The sequence below is a fragment of the Artemia sp. Qi Xiang Cuo genome, chromosome 8 (genome assembly GCF_049724085.1).
Source record: "Artemia sp. Qi Xiang Cuo chromosome 8, ASM4972408v1, whole genome shotgun sequence".
Taxonomy (NCBI): domain Eukaryota; kingdom Metazoa; phylum Arthropoda; class Branchiopoda; order Anostraca; family Artemiidae; genus Artemia; species Artemia sp. Qi Xiang Cuo.
The window spans coordinates 41,503,622-41,524,296 of NC_142801.1; the positions used below are offsets into that span (position 1 = coordinate 41,503,622).

Below are 20,675 nucleotides of genomic sequence, written 5' to 3' on the forward strand. Positions count from 1 at the left end.
CACTTTATTTGCTTTTGAAACAAGCTCACTCAAAGACTTTCCAGCAATCGTTATAGCTGTGCCCTCCGCAAAGGATGTTATGGCGGCATCGGGAATGTAGAACCGTAATATGTCGACGTAAATTAAATATAAAAAACGGACCTAACACAGAACCTTGCAGTACCCCACATAGTACAGGACGAGACAAACTGACAATATCCCCCACTACTCCACGCATTGATCTACCATACAAATAGGAACGAAACCAATCGGTAAATATCTACCAAATCATATTATTGACTTACGCATAAAGTGAATATATCACTCGATGCCTTTTTTTTATGCTGATTACGAATATAATAATCATTTATATCGGAAATGAATTTCAGCCCCCCCTCCTATATATGCCAATTCAGGGTATATATTTCTACATTAGGGGGGGGGGGAGGTGGGGGTTAAGTTGAAACTTGCCTCCCATTTACATCAGAAACAAAATTTGCCCCCATCCCCCCTAATGTAGAAATATATACCCTGAATTGGCATATATAGGGGGGGGGGCTGAAATTCATTTCCGAAAGACATGATTATTATATTTGTAATCACCATAAAAAAAGGTATTAAATAGTATATTCACTTTATGTATAAGTCAATAATATGATTTGGTAGATATTTACCAACCAATCAATCCGATTTCCTTTTATCCCTAAATGTGAAATCCTATCTAACAACAGCTCAAAATCAACAGTATCAAGGTACAACCGATAAAGTCTTTTCCATTCACTAATTTTTTCCAAGATTTTATTCGTCACCCCCGGTTTCCTTTGGACATTTTTCGTCTTACGAACAACCTTCACAGGGTAACACTTATCATAAATAGGTGACCATATTTTTAAAAAGGTGTCAAACGCCATCGATGCCTTTTCTTTTTCATTCATAACTTCCAGAGTTCTTAAGAGTCTAGAGTTGTCAGATCTGATTTAATAGGTCATGGTCACCTAGCTAATCAACAGAAAAAAATATCAACAAAGTTTGACAAATTGCGCAAAAAATAGCGACTTTAAAGAAATCTCAAGTGAAATCAGAAGAATTTTCTTCATTTAAATGATTTTGAATCTGCTAAATGCGTGAATCCACTTTGATTGATACATGACTCTAAGGTTCAAGAAAACAACTTATAGTTTGATTTCAATTTCATTGATTTAGCTGACGAAATTTGCAAAATTTGAAAAACATCCAAGCCAGCTAGAAACCTCCTCTCCATAATTTTTGCTTATGGCAAGAGTTTCGATCCCGTAAACATTTTTGCGCATTGCTTTGCTGTCTGAAGCTCAACAGACTCGGACCATCTCGGGTTTTCTGTGCCAATCTTGACACTCCTCGTAAGGACTGCTATTGATTCGGCAGCTTTCAATGCATGAACAATCTGATATTAATAAGTGCTAAGATCAATTGGGTAGTACTTCAGGAGGGCTGGAGCATAGCAAGTGGAACGACATTTTGATGCGGGAAAGAATAAAGGAGACAGTGGTCATACACAAATCAGCATCGCATTTATTCCAGTTCTTCTTCTGCACCCGTCTTCCTGTCTTTTGAATATTAATGTTCTGTGATGGCTGTAGATGAGAAGATAGTCAAAGATGGTCACTAACTGGATCATCTGTGTATACTGTGACAGGGAGACAAGGAATGGATCTAGACGACAGAACGTGGTCAATATTGGATGTATGTCCACTAGAATAGATATATGTAAAATCCAAAGACTTTGGCAAAGCTTGAAACGATGGCAATTTAGAAAAATATCAGAGTGGATATTGTCTTTGGCTGGATCGCAGTTGAAGTCGCCAGTCATAACCCATTTTATCCCAATATACTCAAGAAATTCTAGATGTCGCCGAACTGCAGCCGATGCTTTTGAAAACTTTGTCAGCGAGATAACGTTATTATAATTAGTAGGCATATATATATTTACCAACTCAGTACCCATAGCAAATACAGTCAACAAGTTACTGTTTTTAATTGAAAACTTTGCTGATAATTCCTTTCTTGTGTATGTTGCAAGGCCTCTAGACGGACGCCCTGTCGTTAATTTTGCAGGCTGTATGAAAATATCGTGGGATACGGATCTATTAAAAAAATATAAAAATGAATGTGCATTGTCAGTTTAATATACATATACTGATATTTAGTGATCAAAATGATAATATTGTTTGATTTATTAAAGTTATAAAAGTAAAAACATTTAATTTTTTTCATGAAAGTGCAAATTATGTTCTGGCCTTGGGAAGGCATAGGCGTTTTGAGCCCAACTTATGTTAATTTCTGCTCGTTTTGAGTTTGACTCGGTTATTTATTGTAATTTCTGTTCGTTTTGGGTTTCATTTAATAATTGATGCTGATTTGTGGTAGTTTCACGCTTAGTAGATTATTTGATTTTATTTTCGCTCATTTTTTGTTTAATGGGGTAAAACAAAAAATTACTTTTCTTTGAAATACTTATTTTGTGGAAAGTTTTTTTTTTAATTTCTGTTCGTTTTATATTGACACGGTTTTTTCAGGGAAAAAGAAAATATTTGTGTAAATCGTTTCGGTTTCTATAAGAGAATTTATAGTTTGACCTACTATTTGTATGATGGATAAACTTTTTCATAAGTTTTCAAAAACATACCACATTTAAAAAATATGGACACAAATAGTAGTGTTTAATTTAGTTTCATACCTCCTCTAGATGACCTGAAATGGAAAACTTAATACCATTCGCAAAAAAAATCTGTTTACTTTCTTTGATAGATAGGATACACTTACGCTATTCTGATTTGGTTAAATTTTAAGAGCAGAAGTAGCCCCAAAAGTTTGAACATAATACCCTCAGTCGTTCTTGGGATACTGCTGAGATGCCTAATTGGGAATTAGCATTAACACGGTGAATTTTGATTTAATCTTAAGGCAACATTTAGTTTTTAAACATAATGGGAAAATGGGAGGGTGGGCGTGGGAGGGGGATTAGTTGCCCTCCAATCACTTTCGACTATTAAAACGGGCATTTTCTTTTTTCAAGCGAATGAGCCCTTTTCGAAGTTCCTACAACAACTCTTTCGATACGAATTGTCCTGGACTAACAAAAAAAAAAAAAAAAAATTACATTATACTCACATCGATCTTTACTATAAAAATGTCAAGCCTTCCAATCACTTTTGACTATTAAAAAGGACACTAGGCCTTTCGATTTCCAATCGAAAGAGCCCTTTCTGAGTTTCTACGACAACGCTTTCTAAAAACACCTTATTTCCCCCAGGGCATAAATTACAACCCTTACCCCAAGCGCTGTTAGGGTGGTTGTCATCCTCTAAGACCTAATTTCCAGAACTTTCAACTACGTTAAACAAAATGGCTATCTCAAAATTTTGATTGGATGTGTTTGGGGAAATGGTGGGTGTGAGAGGGGCGTTAGTAGCTCTCGAACCACTTTCAACTATTAAAAAGGCACTAGCCCTTTCAATTTCCAATAAAATAAGCCCTTTTGAAGTTTCTACGACAACGCTTTCAATAAAAACCTTATATGCCCCAAGGGCATAACTTACAACCTTTGCCCTGGGGGCTCTGAGGGGTTTGTCATCCTTAAATACATAATTTCCAGAACTTTCAACTACGTTGAAAAATGGATATCTATAAACTTTGATTGAATGTTCTTGGGGAAATGGTGGGCGTGAGAGGGGGGGTTAATTACTCTCCACTCACTTTCGACTATAAAAAAGGGCAATTTCAATTTTCAATCAAATGAGCCCTTTTTGAAATTTTTGTAACTACTTTCTATATAAACCTTATATGCCCCCAGGGCATAACCTACAACCCTTGCACTGAGAGCTCTGAGGGGGTTATCATCCTAAAAGACCTAATTTCCGGAACTTTCAACTACGTTGAACAACATCGATATCTCAAAATTCGCTGTCCAATCACTTTGAACTATTAAAAAAGGCACTAGCCCTTTCCATTTCCAATTGAATGAGCCCTTGTGAAGTGTCTACGACACCGCTTTCAATAAAAACCTGATATAACCCCAGGGCATAACTTAAAACCCTTGCCCTGAGGGCTTTGGGGGAAGGTGCTGTAATACTGAAAGATCTAATTTCCAAAACTCCACTACGTTAAATAAAGATGCTATCTAAAAATTTTGATTGGATGTGTTTGGGGAAAAGGTGGGCGTGAGAGGGGGGTTAGTCGCCCTCAATCCCTTTCGACTGTTAAAAAGGGCACTAGCCCATTGAACTTCCAATCGAATGAGCCCCGTTTTCAAGTTTCTACGACACAGATTTCAATAAAAACCTTATATGCCCCCAGTGCATAACTTATAACCCTTGCTCTGAAGACTGTGGGAGAGTGTCCTGCTGAAAGGTATAATTTCCTGAACTTTAAACTGCATGGAACAAAATGACTGTCTAAAAATTTTGATTTAGTGGGTTTTCGGTATTGGTGGGCGTGGAAGGGGTGTTAGATGCCCTCCAATACCTTTTTAATATTAAAAAGGGCCCTTTTTTAATAATTTCCAATCGAATGAGCCCTTTTTTTCTACGACGAATGAGCCCTTTTTTCTACGACAACGCGTTCTATAAAAACCTTATATGCCCCCAGGGAATAACTTACAACCCTTGCCCTGAGAACTGTGGGGGAGTGTCCTCCTCAAAAACATAATTTCTATCTGGAAATCAACAACGCTGAACAAAATGGCTATCTCAAAATTTTGATTGGATGTGTGTCGGGAGATGGTGGGCGTGGAAGGGGTGTTAGTTGCCTCCCATCACTTTTGACTATTAAAAAGGGCACAAGCCACTCCAATTTCCAATTGAATGAGCCCTTTTCGAAGTTTCTACGACAACTTCTTCGATACGAAGTGCCCTGCTCTAAAGGAAAAAAAAATAATAAATAATACATTGTACCAACACCGTTCTTATATGCCCCCAGGGCATAAGCATAGGCGTTCTTATATGCCCCCAGAAAAATCATAGGCAGCGCTCTTGCGCTGCCTATGATTTGAATTCAATCCAGAGAGCATATGTTCCTGAATGAATAGAACATCGTACAGTTGAAGGAGGTCATCCAGAGCTTTTTCTTTATTGTAGCACCCGTTAATATTCAGGCCTAGAGCTTTTATTTAAGTTAAAAAAAAAAAAAAAAATACAAATTATGAAAACCGATCATGGTAGATTAGGAGGTAACCTTACGAATCTGCCGTCCATATTTTAGGTTAACTAAACTGGATTGCCTGGCACTCAGATTGTCTAAGCAATTTCTTCAATTGCATAAAATTCGCCGAATCTAATTGTAATCTACCCATCACCTGTTAATGGCTTCAGTTTATGAAAATTAGGGCAGGAGTAAAAGTATATTTAAAAATCTAGAGGTGTGTGACAGTTTTTTTTTCATTTTTTAATGAAAATACCGTAAAAAGGTCATTTTCAGTAATAGTACTAAAAAGGTACCTTTCAAGATCTAGGGGGAAGGAAACAAAAATCTTGGAAGGGGGATGCCAAGCCCCCTCCAACAGACACCACTGTCAGAAGCATCAATAGACGAGACCATAGTACCAAACTAATCACTAGATTTTGCAGATTTATTTCCCCGGCTTCCAATAGCATCAATATTTAAAATAACCGGATAAGTGTATCGTTCAATTTCGCTGGGCTTGATTTAACTTTAGTTTATTTATTCTTCAAATAAAGTACAAATTTATACAATTATCAGAAGTTTTAAATGATTTTCTCCCTGCAATCCTGGCCATGGAACCTTGCGGGGGGGGGGGCAGTTGATGCTGTTGTTGGTAATATTATACAACAATATGTAAGATTAAAATTTATTATTGAATAAATCTATCTATCGTTGAATAAATATATTTTTCACTAAATTTCAAAGTCTAAACTAGGTGACTCTTAAAGCTTTAAGACCATCTAATATTGGCCAGATGGAAAAAAAAACTTCCATAACTTAAATACGATCCTTTTCAATGAATATACTTAAAATAGATTTTGTATACCAATGCCCTTTTTTGGACGGTAGTTTTTGCAACCCTTCCTTACGTACGGACGCAATCAATCGAAACAACCATTCAAAAAAGAATAAAATTGATTTAAGAGACAGCTGAGCCATCCCAATGCATCGCAGAGCCCTAATTATAACCTTCAAACCATTCTTTAAGTTTGAATAACTTGTTCTTGACAACAGCGATGGGAAATTATTCTCAATAAAAACGTTATTAAAAAAAAAAACTAAGAAATAAATATGAAGGGGTCTGGCATATCATCAGTGATAACGAAAGTATTAATACATCTAAAAGTAAACAATTGGTGAAAATCAAACAAAACAACTCATTAATGTATAACTTAAAAGGCGTCTCAAAAGTTGTAGTGAAGAAATAATCTTCTGAAGATGAGGACATCTTACTTTTTACTCAGATATCTCAACCACATGGTTTTGAAAAACTTTTGCAAAAATAAAAGAATTAAAGCTATTAAAGTTTATGATTCATGCTCAATCGTTATCAAGGTATTTCACACATAAACATTTGTGGGATTTTAGGCAATTCCAAAACATATCCGTTTTAAACTCTTTTTTGTTCTGTATAATATTGTTCAAAACTACACAGTTATCCATTGGAAACTCAAAATCGAATATTTAATAAACAGGTCCAAAAAACTTTTGCAAAAATGAAAAATTAAAACTATTAAAGTTTATGATTCATGCTCAATCGTTATCAAGGAACATTTCACACATAGACATTTGTAGGATTTTACGCAATTCCAAAAGATATCCGTTTTAAACTCTTTTTTGTTCTGTATAATATTGTTCAAAACTACACAGTTATCCATTGGAAACTCAAAATCGAATATTTAATAAACAGGTCCAAAAAACTTTTGCAAAAATGAAAAATTAAAACTATTAAATTTTATGATTCATGCTCAATCGTTATCAAGGAACATTTCACACATAGACATTTGTAGGATTTTACGCAATTCCAAAACATATCAGTTTTAAACTCTTTTTTGTTCTGTATAATATTGTTCAAAACTACACAGTTATCCATTGGAAACTCAAAATCGAATATTTAATAAACAGGTCCAAAAAACTTTTGCAAAAATGAAAAATTAAAACTATTAAAGTTTATGATTCATGCTCAATCGTTATCAAGGAACATTTCACACATAGACATTTGTAGGATTTTACGCAATTCCAAAACATATCCGTTTTAAACTCTTTTTTGTTCTGTATAATATTGTTCAAAACTACACAGTTATCCATTGGAAACTCAAAATCGAATATTTAATAAACAGGTCCAAAAAACTTTTGCAAAAATGAAAAATTAAAACTATTAAAGTTTATGATTCATGCTCAATCGTTATCAAGGAACATTTCACACATAGACATTTGTAGGATTTTACGCAATTCCAAAACATATCCGTTTTAAACTCTTTTTTGTTCTGTATAATATTGTTCAAAACTACACAGTTATCCATTGGAAACTCAAAATCGAATATTTAATAAACAGGTCCAAAAAACTTTTGCAAAAATGAAAAATTAAAACTATTAAATTTTATGATTCATGCTCAATCGTTATCAAGGAACATTTCACACATAGACATTTGTAGGATTTTACGCAATTCCAAAACATATCCGTTTTAAACTCTTTTTTGTTCTGTATAATATTGTTCAAAACTACACAGTTATCCATTGGAAACTCAAAATCGAATATTTAATAAACAGGTCCAAAAAACTTTTGCAAAAATGAAAAATTAAAACTATTAAAGTTTATGATTCATGCTCAATCGTTATCAAGGAACATTTCACACATAGACATTTGTAGGATTTTACGCAATTCCAAAACATCTCCGTTTTAAACTCTTTTTTGTTCTGATTAATATTGTTCAAAACTACCCATTTACCCATTGGAAACTCAAAATCGAATATTTAATGAATAGATTGCTTGATTTGAACTAATATCCATAAAAAAATCCGATATAAAACAAAAGACAAAGTAGGTAATACTCAATAAAGCAAAAAAGACATTGACACATTTACCCTTAAATTATTATAAGGTTTATACAGTTTTAAAATTTTACAGAGAGTAGAATGAACTTTTCAGATAACTGAAACTTTGTTAAGAGAAGGAGAGGCAGGGAGGAATTACAAACCTTTTTTCTTCTCAAATGCAACAAATTTCCTTCTTTCAAGTTGAGCTTGCTCCAACACAATCTTGTCAAAAGTTTGCAGAACATCATCAACACATTCGTCATTTTGATATTTCCGTCGTGAACTGCTTGACGAATACATTTTGTTTCAATGACGTAGCGCTCAGTGCAGAATAAATATAGACTCCTAAAACAATATATGTAAAACAAATGACTATTTTATAAGTACGTGGGTGCATACAGGTCTATTAACTCTACAGATAGAAGATCTGGAGACAGCTTACACACATGTCTGACCCTTAGGGAGAAACTACATGGGTACCATGATTACTAATATTAAGATGGAGATCTTCCACCCTGTACACAATTGTGCATACATATTGTCTGACCCTAAAAGCAGAATAAAAAGGTAATTATTTTTTAATAAGCCAAAGAGCTCGTCCGACCACAAGCATAAAAAAGAAAAACAAATCGTTGCATGTGCTGTTTTGTGGGAAGCAGAGAAAAAGTAGTGTGCATCAAACTATAGAGAAAACAGGGTATACTCTCCAAACGACTTATAAACTACTAATCAATCCCCACCCCACCCCCTTTTCATGGAAGAAAAACCAGCCAGTTCGTTAAAATCGTGTTATAACATTGTCAAAAAGGATACTGAACCATTTGGTGGTTTCCAGAAACATGATCACAAATGGGACAAGGTGAGACTTAAGTTTATAACTGTATTTTGGTTTAGAACAGTCATACACCTTAGTGCATTTTTGGTTTAATTATTTCTAATGAAACAAATTTAATAGTCAATGAACTTGTCCTGAAAAATTAATTTTTGAAATATTTCCCTAAGAACAATGACTCTTTTTTGCTTATATAGCCTATATGTCTATACTGGACAAACATGCAAGTAGATATGCTTATGCACAGCCCCCCCCCCCCAAAAAAAAACAAACTAGATTGGTCCAAAAATTAAACTTGAAAAATCCAAATTATAGGCCTAAAAATTCACTTTACATAGGTTTTGATCCTCCTACCCAGCACAAATACTTAATACCCCCCCCCCCTCCTAAGGGTCAGACTTATGTGTGTGTACCTATACAAGGAAAGATTTTCAATAAATATAACTATTAGCATCTAGCTAATAAAAATGTTAGATTTGCAAGTTAAAAATCATTGTGATATTTTGTTTGTTTTCTTCATATAGGTTTTTTTTTACCATTTACTATTTTTTAAACATTATTTTTCTAAAAAGAAAAATAAATAAAATAAAACTTAAAGTTTAAAGACCTGTAAAAAGGCAGCAGAAAAAAAACAGAATCTTGCTCAAACTTGAACAGCCTGGTGAGCATTTACAGGTTAGAAGCAAAGGAATGCAGCTACCTTTTTCGCTGCTATTGACCAGCTAACAGTAAACAGCCTGTTAAACCTTCAGTAATCTTTTTTCTCTATTAACTGCCCACAAGTCAGGCAGTTAAGAGTTTTCTCATGAAAACAATTAACTTGTAAAGCAGTTTAACATATACAAAATGGTATTAGAAAAAAAGCCCTCAAAATGATTGTCATTAACTGGTTAGATTTCCATGCAAGCAAGAGCAAATCCTTTTAAAGCTAAAAAGTTTTCCTTCTGCTTTTTTTTTAATCTAAAACTTTTTTTCTATATGGGCGGCATATAAGAACTTGAATCCATAGCATTTAGATTGACGAGCAGAGCAGGTTGGTGAACTGTGGAATGTTTCATCATTGTTGCCCAAATAAGAAATAAGCCAAAGTACGAACAAGCTATTTTTGATAAAGCCAAGAAAAACTGAAGCAGTATAATGAACTGCAATAAATTCTCTATAAACAAGAACAAAACTTTTCTTTTACTCTTACAATTGTACATTTCAGCAACGTAAAATGTAACTTTTACCACAAAAACAACATTTAAGAACCTGCTTCCATAGAAAGTAGATTGATGAGAAAAATATCTTTTGTCAACTATTGACTGTTTAGCTACTGTTGTCAAAAACAGTAAATAAGCCAACCTGCCTTGATTAAAACAGATTATTTTGCCCAAGGGGCAGGTAAAGAAAAGGGACAAGATAGGTTCAGCAAGCAAAACAAAAGTCATTCAAAATTCTAGCCATCTACCCTTGATAGAATCCCGAATCTAGCCCTGATACCTTTGTTTGAACAGTTTCCTGCATAAAGAAATTTTCAGGAATTTGTTTCTTTGTGATACTTTGTAGGCTAGATAGAAGTTTTGTTAAATGATAGTATTTTTTTTTTTAACTCTAATTTTCCTTCTGAAAATGTAGTTCTCTTTTTGAATTCTGCTGAAATTTGTTGAAACAAATTTTTTTTTATTAAAACAAAATACTACTACTACTACTACTAAAAACTCACTGCAGCACCAAGCCGCCTGAGGCAAACACAGCCATGCACGCTCCACCTCCATCCCAATCTATTCCAAACCTACCTCTTTACACCCTCCCCAGAAGTTGCAATTTCCTTTAAATCTTTCTTTAAGAAGTATAAATCTTTCTTTGAAAAAGTATAGGTTAGAGCATGATTTAGGTTATAAGTTGGTTATAGGTTATAGATTATAAGTTATAAGTTATACGTGATAAGGAGCCAAAGTTGTAAGTTATTCACTTATACGTGATAGCTAAACAGTCAATAGTTGACAAAAGATATTTTTCTCATCAATCTACTTTCTATGGAAGCAAGTTCTTAAATGCTGTTTTTGTGGTAAAAGTTACATTTTACGTTGCTGAAATGTACAATTGTAAGAGTAAAAGAAAAGTTTTGTTCTTGTTTATAGAGAATTTATTGCAGTTCATTATACTGCTTCAGTTTTTCTTGGCTTTATCAAAAATAGCTTGTTCGTACTTTGGCTTATTTCTTATTTGGGCAACAATGATGGAGCATTCCACAGTTCACCAACCTACTCTGCTCGTCAATCTAAATGCTATGGATTCAAGTTCTTATATGCCGCCCATATAGAAAAAAAGTTTTAGATTAAAAAAAGAGCAGAAGAAAAACTTTTTAGCTTTAAAAGGATTTGCTCTTGCTTGCATGGAAATCTATCCAGTTAATGACAATCATTTTGAGGGCTTTTTTTCTAATACCATTTTGTGTCTGTTAAACTGCTTTTCAAGTTAATTGTTTTCATGAGAAAACTCTTAACTGCCTGACTTGTGGGCAGTTAATAGAGAAAAAAGATTACTGAAGGTTTAACAGGCTGTTTAGACTGTTAGCTGGTCAATAGCAGCGAAAAAGGTAGCTGCATTCCTTTGCTTCTAACCTGTAAATGTTCACCAGGCTGTTCAAGTTTGAGCAAGATTCTGTTTTTTTCTGCTGCCTTTTTACAGGTCTTTAAACTGTAAGTTTTATTTTATTTTATTTTTTTTGAAAAATAATGTCTAAAAAATAGTAAATGGTAAAAAAACGTATATGAAGAAAACAACCAAAATATCACAATGATTTTTAACTTGCAAATCTAACATTTTTATTAGCTAGATACTAATAGTTATATTTATTGAAAATCTTCCCTTGTATAGGTACACATAAGTCTGACCCTTAGGAGGCGGGGGGTATTAAGTATTTGTGCTGGGTAGGAGGATCAAAACCTATATAAAATTTTTAGGCCTATAATTTGGATTTTTCAAGTTTAATTTTTGGACCAATCTAGTTGTTTTTTTTGGGGGGGGGGGGGGCTCTGCATAAGCATACCTACTTGCATGTTTGTCAAGTATAGACATATAGGCTATATAAGCAAAAAAGAGTCATTGTTCTTAGGGAAATATTTCGAAAATTAATTTTTCAGGACAATTTCATTGACTATTAAATGTGTTTCATTAGAAATAATTAAACCAAAAATGCACTAAGCTGTATGACTGTTCTAAACCAAAATACACTTATAAACTTAAGTCTCACCCATTTGTGATCATGTATCTAAACTTTCCAGGAACAATTGAATACTAAACTTCAGAGTTTAAAATTTGATAATGCGGAGGATGATTGAAATAATTTTAGAAAAATAATTTGTTAAGTTGCTGAAGGTGTCTTAGGGAAAAAATCTAGGACTGCAGCTAAGAATATCAGAGGCAACGCTATAGCGTTGCCAATAGTAAAGGCCATACGGCTCCAATGTTTTATCATTTATTTATTTTTTTCCCCCAGAGGCACTTCATATGGAAGGGGTGGTCTTAAAAACTTCAAAGGGGTCCCATTCGATTGGAAATCGAGAGCTCTATTGCCCTTTTTAAGGGTCAAAAGTGATTGGAAGGCAACGAACACCCCTTCCACGCCCACCATTTCCCCAAACACATCCAATCAAAATTTTGAGATAGCCATTTCGTTCTACGTAGTTGATTTCCAGATAGAAATAATTTTTTTGAGGAGGACACTCCCCCACAGTCCTCAGGGCCAGGATTGTAAGTTATGCCCTGGGGTATATAAGCTTTTTATAGTAGAAAATTCAAAAAGGGCTCATTCGATAGGAAATTCATAAGGGCTAGTGCCCTTTTCAACAGTCGAAAGAGATTTGAGGGCAACTAACCCCTCCCCCTCTCACACCCACCTTTTCCCCAAATACATCCAATAAAAATTTTTAGATAGTCATTTTGTTCAACGTGGTTGAAAATTCTGGAAATTAGGTCTTTGACGATGACACCCCTCAAAGCCCTCAGGGCAAGGGTTGTAAGTTATGCCCCGGGGGCATATAAGGTTTCTGTAGAAAACGTTGTCGTTAAAACTTCAAAAAGGGCTCATTTGATTGGCAATTTAAATGGCTAGTGTTCTTTTTAATAGTCGAAAGTGTTTTGAAGGCAAATAACATCCCTTCCACGCCCATCATTTTCCCAAACAAGTCCAATCAAAATTTTTAAATATCCATTTTTTCAACGTAATTGGAAGTTCTGGCAGGCTAGGGCACATTGCGTGGATGAAAGATGACAGATTGCCGAAGATTGTCTTGTCGGCCAACCGTCTAGGGCTAAACGGACAGTAGGTCGTCCTCGAATGGGGTGGGAGGACGTCAAAAAGAAAGATTTAAAGGAAATCGAAACTTCCTGGGAGGGTGTAAAGAGGGAGGCTTTAAATAGATTGAGATTGAGGAGGAGCGTGCGTAGGTGTGTTGGCCTCAGGGGGCTTGGTGCTGCGGTGAGTTGTTAGTAGTAGTAGTTTCTTTACGACATCCTTCCACCCCAACCGTGGACGGCCTACTGGATAAAATCCAGTAGGACCTCTCTACTGCTCCAGCAGGACAACCTCTTTACAACTTGATAAAATTCAGTAATAAAGGCCCTACTGGATAAAATCCAGCACTCCATCCAACCTGTCAAATCCTTACTAGTTTCTGTTGCCAGAAAATTCCAGCTTTTGGGATATGCCATCTCCTTGGTTCTCACAACAATAGGAACAGTGAACTATTAATTTTCTTTATAGTAGATGTAGCCTCTAAACCAATATTTGGATTTATCCAAGCCACAAGTTGCAGCTAATAGAATGCATTCTTACTATCAATGAATCATCAGACAACCTGTTTACCAAATTCGAAGATATCTTTAATGGCACAGTATTGGAAAATTAAAAGGCAAATGTAATATTGTTCTAAAAGAAGGGGTACAGTCAACAATTCAACCAATAAAACGCAACCCCGAGGCAGTCTTACCAAGTTTCAAGGAAGAGCTTGAGCACATTGAAAGCTTAGATGTCATCAACCACAGACTGGGTAAATTCAAAAGTAGTTGTTAAAAAGCCTGACAAGTCACCTTGGATTTGTGCAGATCCACATGACCTTAACAAAGCCATAAAAAGGCCACACCAACCTAGGCTAACCTCTAATGAGACTATTCAAAAACATGAAGGATTCTTTATTACACTTGATGCAAGACATGGTTATTGGTCTCTATGTCTTGATAAAGAATCATCTGATTTCACAACTTTTGCAGCACCATTTCAAAGATTGAAATTCCAGCAATGCTCTTTGGCCTTGTATCCACTCAGGATGAGTTTCAGAGGTAAATTGAGGATACATTTGAGGGTATACCTAGATCCTCTGTCACTGATAACGACATTATTATTTCAGGAAAATCTGACAGTGAACACGATGCAAACATGACAACTGCAATAACTAGAGCCAGGGAACAGAATACAAAGTTAAGCAAAGCAGAGTACATACTCAAGTTGGAGTCCATGCCTTACTTTGGACATGTGGTCTCTAAGGATGTTGTCCATCCTAACCCAGAGACAGTTAAAGCTCTGAAAGAAATACCCTCACTATGCAACCGAGAAGAACTTCAAACTTTATTAGGGTTGCTGAGCTAGGCCTACATGTCACATTACATTCCAAATCTGTCATCCCAGAGAAAGCCACAAAAAATTTTTTCAAAGCAGCAGAAGTTTAAGTGAGAATAAATTTCTGACAGCAGTTTTAACACCATTAAAAAGTAGATTTGCAGCACCATACACCTCTTTAATCCTTAACCTAGAGCAACATGTTGATGCATCCAACCAGTTGTTGATGGAGTTATACTCAAAGAAAACTGTTTGGAAATCCCCAAGAGCTTTCGTTTCAACACTCTCAAAAGTATACATGGTTCTCACCTTAGCATTGAAAAAAAATAAGCAAAGAGCTAGGACAACTGTCTATTAGCCAGGCATGACCAAGAACATTTAAGAATATGTCAAAAGTTGCTCATTCTGCCAAACATTCCAAAGGAAGAACCCAGACAGAATCTCTCACAAAACTTGATATACCTAACCACCCATAGGAACATGTTAGAGTACACCTGTTCTGCTTGGAAGGAAGCCACTTTATTATAGTCAATTGTGATCATCTAGGAAAAACCATATCATCCCAGCTAAAAGACCATTTTACAAGATACGGCATCCCTTGCATTGTAACTTCAGATAATGACCCATCCATCCACATCCAGATTTTTTACAAGGATATATGGACTACCATACAGTCCTTTTGCCCCTTTTGCTTCAAAATAGTATCTTCAAATGGTGAGCAATCTAATCCTTCTTTGTCTTCTGAAAAACAGCACCTGGAAATAAAATGATCTCCTTTCGGCAAATACCTGGTTCTCACTATCAAATCTATTATTACTGATGATGGGTTGTGGGAACTGCAAGTACTTGAGCTTGCTGTCCCCAGCATTTTGATGTTTACAGGCCAGCTGGCACCAATACGGTTCTTCCTATTCACTCTCGCTCTCTTTTGCACTGTAGAACTGTTGCCACATGCTGCCACATGCAGCAACAGTTTTGCTTTGTTGCTGCATGGCTGAAAAAATATCTTTTGAAAGTAACTGATCAAAAGCAATTGGGTAACATCCCTAAGTGTTTGATAGTTCATTACCTCGTTAATTTAATTGATTTTATTTTAAAACACCTGGATGAAACTGGAAAATAGATAAATTTAATTGCAATTGATTTCAGAAAAGCATTTGACATTGTTGATAACAAAATCCTTTTAAAAAAAATGGCGGAAAAAAATATACCCAGCTTTATTATTAAAATCCTCAAGAGCTTCTTAACAAATAGAGAGCAAACTTTAAAGTATAAAGACCAATTTTCTACTTCTCTGCCAGTTTTTTTGTGGAATTCCACAAGGAACGGTGATCAAGCCGCTGGGCTTCCCCCTCATGATAAATGAAATTGCTGTTGAGCAGGAGGACAAGTGGAAATACGTTGACGACTTGTCCATAACGGAAATCATATCTAAGGATTCAAGGAGCAATGCTCCTGGTTTCATCGACCAAGTTACCTCAGAGGCGGCTGAACTAAACATGGTCGTGAATAAAGACAAATGCTTGGTCACGACACTTTCTTTTCTTCGGAATACTCAACCGTCTTTTGAACCTCCTATCGCTTCCGAGCTAATAAGTCGTAAAATAACTTTAATTGGTGTGGTGATTTCTCTGACCTCTTTTGGCGGGAGAATACAAAGACAATTGTAAAAAAAGCTAACGGCGCAATCCAAATGCTAAAAACACTGAAAAATTTCGGGTTCCTAAGGACAAACTGAAACTAATATTTTGCACTTTCATCCGCCCCTCATTTGAATATACTTGTCCGATTTGGCACTTTGCCCTTACTCAGGATGAAACTGATAAAATAGAACGAGCTCAGAAGAGATCACTGCAAATCATTTATGGCGGTTCCCCTCTACCTTACTCCTTTTACCTCAAAGAATTTAAACTTGAATCCCAGTCTTACCACCAAGAAAAATTATGCCAAAGATTTGGCTCCTCTCTCCTCCAACATCCCATTTACCAATCATTCCTTCCCCCGCCTATCAACATCAACATCAACATCGCCTATCAACATCATTTACAAAATCTGGAAGGTTGATGCCACAAAATTTTATATTATTGTTTATTATCAAAGCTACGCCACCTTCTTTTCTCTCTGATGATCTTTCCTTTCTCAGGATAGTATTTCCCGGGGACGTAGTTTGTTTATTTTGGGTTAAATGAGTTTCCTGAAGGCATGCCATATCAATGGAATTATTGTTCATAAAATATATTTTTTTGTTTAACTTATCATAGGCAGCGCAATAGCGCTACCTAAGTAAAGAACGATGTTGGCACAATGTATTTTTTTTTTCTTGGTCTTAGACCAGGGCACTTCGTATCGAAGCAGCTGTAGTAGAAACTTTGAAAAGGGTTCATTCGATTGGAAATTAGAGTGGCTAGTGCCCTTTTTAATAGTCAAAATTGATTGGAAGGCAACTACCCCCCATGCCCATCATTCCTCCAAACACATCCAATCAAAATTTTGAGACATCTATTTTGTTCAGAGTAGTTGATTTCTAGATAGAAAATATGTTTTTGAAAAGGTCACTCCCCCACAACCCTCAGGGCAAGGGTTTTAAGTTATGCTCTGGGGGCATATAAGAACGATGTTTGCACAATGTATTATTTTTTTTTCCTTTAGACCAGGGAGCTTCGTATCAAAAAAGTTGTTGTAGAAACTTCGAAAACGATTCATTAGACAGTAAATGGGAGTGGCTTGTGCCCTTCTTAATAGTCTAAAGTGAATGAAAGCCAACTAACAACCCTCCTCAACAACCCACCTCCCTAAATATCAACACAAACAGTTTCGAGATAACCATTTGTTTCAGCGTAGTTGATTTGCAGATAGAAAATATGTTTTTGAGGAGGTCAATTCCCCACAACCCTCAGGGCGAGGGTTTTAAGTTATGCCCTGGGGGTATATAAGAACGATGTTGGCACAATGTATTATTCTTTTTTTCCTTTAGACCAGGACACTTTGTATCAAAGAAGTTGTCGTAGAAACTTCGAAAAGGGCTCATTCAATTGGAAATCGGAGTTTGTGCCCTTTTCATTAGTCCAAAGTGAATGGAATTCAACTAACACCCCTTTCAACCCCACTCTGTCCTCACACAAATTCGCTTGATCTTCTTAAATAGCCAATTTGTTCTGTGTAGGTGATTTCCAGTTAGAAAATATGTTTTTGAGGAGAACACCTCACCAAATTCCCCGGGGAAAATGCTATAAGTTATGCCCTGGAGGCATATAAGGTTTTTATAGAAAGTGTTGGTGTAGAAACTTCAAAAAATGCTCATTCGATTGGAAATTCAAAGGGCTAGTGCTCTTTTTAATAGTCGAAAGTGATTGGATGGCAAGTAACATCCCTCTTACGCCCACCTTTTCTCCAAACACATTCAATAAAAATTTTAAGGTAGTCATTATTTTAAACGTTGTTAAAAGTTCTGGAAATTAGGTCTTTCAGGATGACACCCCCCCCCCCGCCCCCAGCCTCCGGGCAAGGGTTGTAAGTTATGCCCGGGGGGCATACAAGGTTTTATAGAACTCGTTGTTGTAGAAACTGCAAAAAGGGCTCATTCAATTGGAAATTGAAATGGCTAGTGCCCTTTTTAATAGTCGAAAGTGATTGGAAGGCAACTAACAACCCTTCCATGCCCACCATTTCCCCAAACTCTTCCAATCAAAATTTTGAGATAATCTTTTTGTTCCGCGCAGTTTAAAGTTCAGGTAATTATACCTTTGAGCAGGGCACTCCCCCCACAGTCTTCAGGGCAAGGGTTGTAAGTTATATCCTGGGGGCATATAAGTTTTTATCGAAATCTTTGTCGTAGAAACTTGAAAAAGGGCTCATTCGATTGGAAGTTCAAAGTTCTAGTTCCATTTTTAATAGTCGAAAGTGATCTGAGGGCAATTAACCCACCTCTCACGCCCACCTTTTCCCCAAACACATCCAATCAAAATTTTTAGATAGCAATTTTGTTCAGGGTAGTTGATTTCCAGATAGAAACTATGTTTTTTGAGGAGGACACTCCCCAACAGCCCTTTGGGCAAGGGTTGTAAGTTATGCCCTGGGGGCATATAAGGTTTTTATAGAAATCGTTGTCGTAGAAACTTCAAAAAAGGCTCATTTGATTTGAAATTCAAAGGGCTAGTGCTCTTTGTAATAGTCGAGAGCGATTGGAGGGCAACTAACCCCCCTCTCATGCCCACCTTTTCCCCAAACACATCCAATCAAAATTTCAAGATGGCCATTTTGTTCAACGTAATCGAAAGTTCTGGAAATTAGGTCTTTGAGGATGACACCCCCCGACAGCCCATAGGGCAAGGTTTGTAAGTTATGCCCTTCGGGCATATAAGGTTTTTATAGAACGCGTTGCCGTAGAAACTTCAGAAATGGCTCATTTGATTGGAAGTTGAAATGGCTAGTGCCCTTTTTAATATTCAAAAATGATTGGAAGGCAATTAACCCCTTCCATGCCCACCTTTACCCCAAAAATATCCAATCAAAGTTTTGAGATAGCCATTTTGTTCCACGCAGTTTAAAGTTGACGAAATTATACCTTTTATTAGAACGTTCCCCCCACAGTCTTCAGGGCAAGGGTTATAAGTTATTCTTGAGCCCTTAAAGGGGCCCCAAAGATATTTTATATGAATAATGAAAGAGCATAAAAAAGCATCAAATGATGTTTTCACTTTCATCCTAACTTATGTAGACCAGTGCAAATCTACCATGAAATTTACCCAACCCCCTAATGTGCAAATATATACCCTGAATTGGAATATATCCTGAATTGTTGACAGCATTTGAAAAACTTGAAATGGTAGGAAAACAGTTTATATTTGAGTTGTCTAATAAATGAGGTTTGAATTGTTATAAATAAGTATTTTTGGACTATGTTACCCCTGAACAACTTATTCTTAAACTAGTGATATGTTTTTAACCACTTTTCAGTGTAACTTAACTAGGCTAGTGTTGAAACTTCTTTGTGTGGTTACAAAAATCAAATACCTTTGGGGTGCCTTTAAGGGCTCAAGATGCAACTAGCCCCAGAAGTGATTTTGAATTATGAAAGAGCATAAAAAAGGCATCAAATGACATTTTCACTTTCTCTTAGCTAAATTATATAGCCCACTAGAAATTTACCACAAATGGGGAGGGGGCAGCAAAACAAGCTACATCTGTAATATATGGGCAAATATTGTAATATTAACAGTGTTGATGGTGTATCCAGGAGCAGCAAAGTATACATTTGCCACACCCAAGAAAAAAGACCTAGCCTAACTCCAACTCTGATTTATATGCACATGAGGGGCGGGGAGCTTTGTTTCATTGGAGCTGCTGTCAGAATTTGTTAACTAGGCAATAATTATTCTACATAGCCTAGCCTATTATGAAGTAAGAATTGTTTCCATAGCATGTTTCCTTCTCAAAGGGCCTAATTTGGGCTTTGGGTCTACTTTGATTGCTTTTTTCATGTCATGCCAAACTTGCCAACAGTTTTTAAAAGTTAGTGTCCAGAAGAGGTGGGTTCTTAGAGGTCCCTTCTGCCATAATTTGGGCTCGATATCTATTGTTGAGGTTTCATCACTTAAGCCTACTTGTGAGGCCATTACTCTAGATCAACAATGTTCTGGTAAAGAGGAAATTCACATGTTTTTTTTTTTTAATGATACTCAGTTTCTAACCTTCAAAACAATCAATTTCAACCTACCAACTAAGTTAGAAAGAATCCCAAAACGAAACCATATGTTCTTATTTCAAAATTCTTGCCATTGATTTGAGGGGTTTTATTTCTTTTTCGTAAATCGTAATAGTGGTTTTATATTGCGATTCTCTAGTAAAATAAACTAAAGTAAAAAACACTGTATATATATTACTAATTATATACACAGTGGTAAAACGGTCAATAATTGGCGTGATACAAATAATTCATCAACCAGAAACAACTTGACATTATGGAGTTTCCTGCACTCAAAATTACACATCTTAGCCTCTGTATCTTAGGCTATTTTGATTACTGATGGACTATAGTGTAAAGCACTTAAACCATCAAAATCAAACTTTTGTAAGATACGCTATTTTTAACATTGGTATTTTAGTAACTTTAATCTTCTAAATTAAAAACAATTCTGAATGCGTGATTTCTCATAATTGGCAGTGCAATAGTGTGGTCTAATTAAAAAGCAACGTGGGTAAAATGTATTTTTTTTCACCAAGGCCTATCGTACAGAAGGAGTTGTT

At 35.8% G+C, this 20,675-nt stretch overlaps 1 protein-coding gene across 1 annotated transcript in view; it reads right to left on the bottom strand.

The window, feature by feature from the left end:
- Positions 1 to 20,203, bottom strand: part of LOC148949417 (uncharacterized) — a 69,811-nt gene extending 49,608 nt beyond the window's left edge. Inside the window, exons 1-2 of the mRNA XM_089093443.1 lie at positions 20,146 to 20,203; positions 8,157 to 8,340 (exon numbers count right to left, since the gene is read on the bottom strand). Of these exons, the coding sequence (XP_088949569.1) occupies positions 8,157 to 8,295 (139 nt within the window). The 5' untranslated portion in view covers positions 8,296 to 8,340; positions 20,146 to 20,203. The remainder of the gene's footprint in view (positions 1 to 8,156; positions 8,341 to 20,145) is intronic.
- Positions 20,204 to 20,675: the final 472 nt, after the last annotated feature.